Raw genomic sequence first — 3,170 nt, 5'->3', positions numbered from 1 at the left:
ATATAGCTCAGTGTTTGGTCTCTACCTCCTGAGGGAGATGTCTGACTCTTAAGCTGCTGAATGCTTCACTATTTTCACCAGCTATTCACTAACTTTGTGTGTCTGTTGTAGTGTACAGTAGGTTTTTATAGCTTTTTCATGATGGCTTTTTAGATTATTAGCTCATTTTAACAGCTCTATACATTGTTGGATAGTTTTATATTTTATAGTTTGACTGTAAAACATTTAATTATCAAATAAATGTAGTGAAGTAAAAAGTACAATATTCTTGTTTTGACTTGTAATACAGTACAAGTATACAAGTAGCTCAAATGCATGATGGGATAGCTGCCCTGCCCTACAGCTCTGAACCAATTAGGCCCACGTAGAGACTATTCACACAAATCAAAGTAAATATTAAATTTTTTTTCTTTTCATTTTAAAAGGAAGTGGGACAAATAGCTTTCAGTGGGGAACTGCTAGAAAGATACCTAAAGAACTCTTTAGGGGTAATGCATTTAGAAGCTTTTTTCCCTCAGTGTGTATGTTGCTGGGGGGAAAGACAGTCTAAGATGTAAATGCACTACAGTATATTCTTTTATATAAAGACAGCTTCACCCCTCAGGGACGCATGATTGAAATTATGAACAGCAGAAGAGTTTTCTAGGAATGTATTGGAATATTCTATGTCCTTTTGCACTTGAAATTAAACCAGCGCATGTCTGTGCATAAGTTTGCTCTAAATCTCCTAAGAACTGTTACTTTTTTGAGAGATGATTCAGTGTTTTCACGGCTGCCAGCTTGGTGCCATATTTAAGCTGAGAGAAGGGGAACATGCACAAAGATGCAGGGGCGACGTGAGAAAAAAAAGTGAGAAGAGATTATGGTCAGCTAGAGGTGGTATGTTAAATATCTGAATCATTTAAAATGCAGAATATAATACAAACGATAGCAGTTGTAGGTAACAGAATAAATATGGTTGTATACCATGTGTGGCAGTGTTTGTGAACACCGATGTATTTCTGTGTGTTGGGCTATGAGATCATGTCAGTGACTTCAAGTGATTGAGCTCACACAGCATCCTATCCCCAGTCCACCCCTCCTGGAGTGGGTGGGGAGCATAGTGCTATCTGTGGACTTGAAAAGTGACAGGACCAGCTGGGGAATGAAATCCAGTAAGACAGGCAGTTGGTCTGGGAGACCAACTGCTGCTCAGTTACAGCAGCCTACAACTCCACTCGGAAAAACCAAGCCAGGATTCAGTGTATCTGCTGCCAAACATCAGGAGTTCTACAACAACCAGACACCACAGTGCCACTGGAGCAGATCATGGTCTGTGTGGCATGTTAGAGAACCCTGGATATCAATCAGCAGCCGTTATCCTTAGCAATCCTCTCAATGCTCCAAGTGCTGGTGATTCAGCTAATCGCATGCTGACATCCTGTTATAGGCGATAGAATCAACATTACTGCGAGGACGATGGGTGGGAAGCAGTCTCGCAGTTTTTCCAACAAGGAGTTGAATGAGGTGAATATGAGTCAAAGGAGGAGGAGTGCTTCGAGAGACGATCAGCCCAGCCTGTCCTCGGCTGCCGAGAGGATCCGCAGACACACCATGGTGCACTTTGGTTACAGCACCCTGAGTTTAGCCATGAGGGGGCTTGATGAAACCCCAGCTGAGCTGTGGGAACTCAGGGAGCTTCAGAAGCTAAACTTGTCCATGAACTGCCTGTGCTCTCTGCCCCCTGCCCTGGGCACTCTGGACAATCTCGTGATCCTCAACCTTTGGGGCAACAACCTGTCCAGCCTCCCACCCGAGATTGGCCTCCTGAAGAAGCTGCGTGTGCTCTTTGCTTGTCGCAACCGCCTGAGCGAGGTCCCGGAGGAGCTGGGCTCCTGCACCTGTCTGGAGGTGCTCAGTCTGGCCAACAACCAGATCACAGGCCTCCCTGGCAGCTTGGCAGCCATGCACAATCTGACCAAACTCAACCTTAGCCACAACCGCATCGCTCACATCCCCACCTGTGTCTACAGCATGAGAGGTCTGGTCTTCCTCCACCTGGCCTGCAACCGTCTGGAGACAATTGCGGACCAGATCCAGGACCTAGTTAACCTGAAGATCCTCATTGTGGAGGGAAACAGCATCCACACACTGCCCAAGACACTGTGTTTTCTTGAGTCTTTAGAACTCCTCAATGTTGACTTCAATGACCTGCAAAATGTACCGGTGGAAATGTATCTACTGAGCAGGCTCAGGAGGTTGGCCTGCCACCCACTGGATAAAGGACTTCATATTATCCACAACCCCCTCCTCAAGCCTATTCAGGAGGTGCTGCAAGGAGGACTCAGCGCCCTCTATAACTACCTCAAACCCACGTGAGGGACTACCACTGTGTCTGTGCGTGTCTAAAAGAGTATGTCGTAATGGGATGTTGGCACAAATATGACCCCTGGCACGTGGTAGTCATGCATAGTCCTCTGTTACCACAAACTGTCGGGCAAAGATATTATGATGCAAGACCGGATATTTTAGATAGACTTTCCATTTTTTAATGTAATACAAAAGTTTGGATATAAATAAAAAACTAGGAACCGCTGTGTCATGTCAAAACATTTGTTAATCCACAGTAGAGGGGTCAGGACAAGTCACCCAGATCAGACAAAAACTCACAGGACTACGTTTGTTGGCTGATTACTAATCAGTTGATCTTGTTTGACTCTGTGAGTGAGGAAACACGGGCGTACATTCAGCCACAGGCCACTGTTTGTTGTATTCAGGACATTGGGATCAGGTGGGTAAGGTCAGTGGAAAGAACAGTGGAGGGGGGCTTAAGATCCACAAAAACAAAACACAACACGGACTTAGACTCTGATTAAATCTTGTTCTGCTGCCACAGATCAGAGCAGGGCTGCTGGATGACATCTCCTCTGAGTTGTTGGGTGTTGTAATACCAACAATTTGAAAACAGTTATGGAAAAAAAAACATGATGATATGCACTGTAGCTGTGGAAGACATAAAATTGCAATAATATTAAGCAAAAGCACTTACTATAGCATCACAAAGAAGCAAAAGAAGATAAACAATTAAATACATTAGTCATCATGCCAAACTTGGTTGAAATGAAATGTCAAAAGTTGTAAAGGAGTTATAATATGGGTAAATAAAACAATTAAAAAAATAAGATAAAATA

General features: G+C 43.9%; 1 protein-coding gene across 1 annotated transcript; it reads left to right on the top strand.

The window, feature by feature from the left end:
- Positions 1-1,160: 1,160 nt before the first annotated feature.
- LOC139628583 (leucine-rich repeat-containing protein 30-like) lies at positions 1,161-2,574 on the top strand. Its single transcript, XM_071490367.1, has one exon. The coding sequence runs from the start codon at positions 1,459-1,461 to the stop codon at positions 2,356-2,358; it is 900 nt and encodes a 299-aa protein (XP_071346468.1). The 5' UTR covers positions 1,161-1,458; the 3' UTR covers positions 2,359-2,574.
- The last annotated feature ends 596 nt before the right edge of the window (positions 2,575-3,170 follow it).

Source organism: Trachinotus anak, unplaced genomic scaffold, assembly GCF_046630095.1.
Source record: "Trachinotus anak isolate AG129_WGS33_773 ecotype Australia unplaced genomic scaffold, CSIRO_AGI_Tana_v1 ptg000012l, whole genome shotgun sequence".
Taxonomy (NCBI): domain Eukaryota; kingdom Metazoa; phylum Chordata; class Actinopteri; order Carangiformes; family Carangidae; genus Trachinotus; species Trachinotus anak.
Note: the sequence above shows the minus strand (reverse complement) of the source record. Positions and strands in the feature narration are given on the sequence as shown.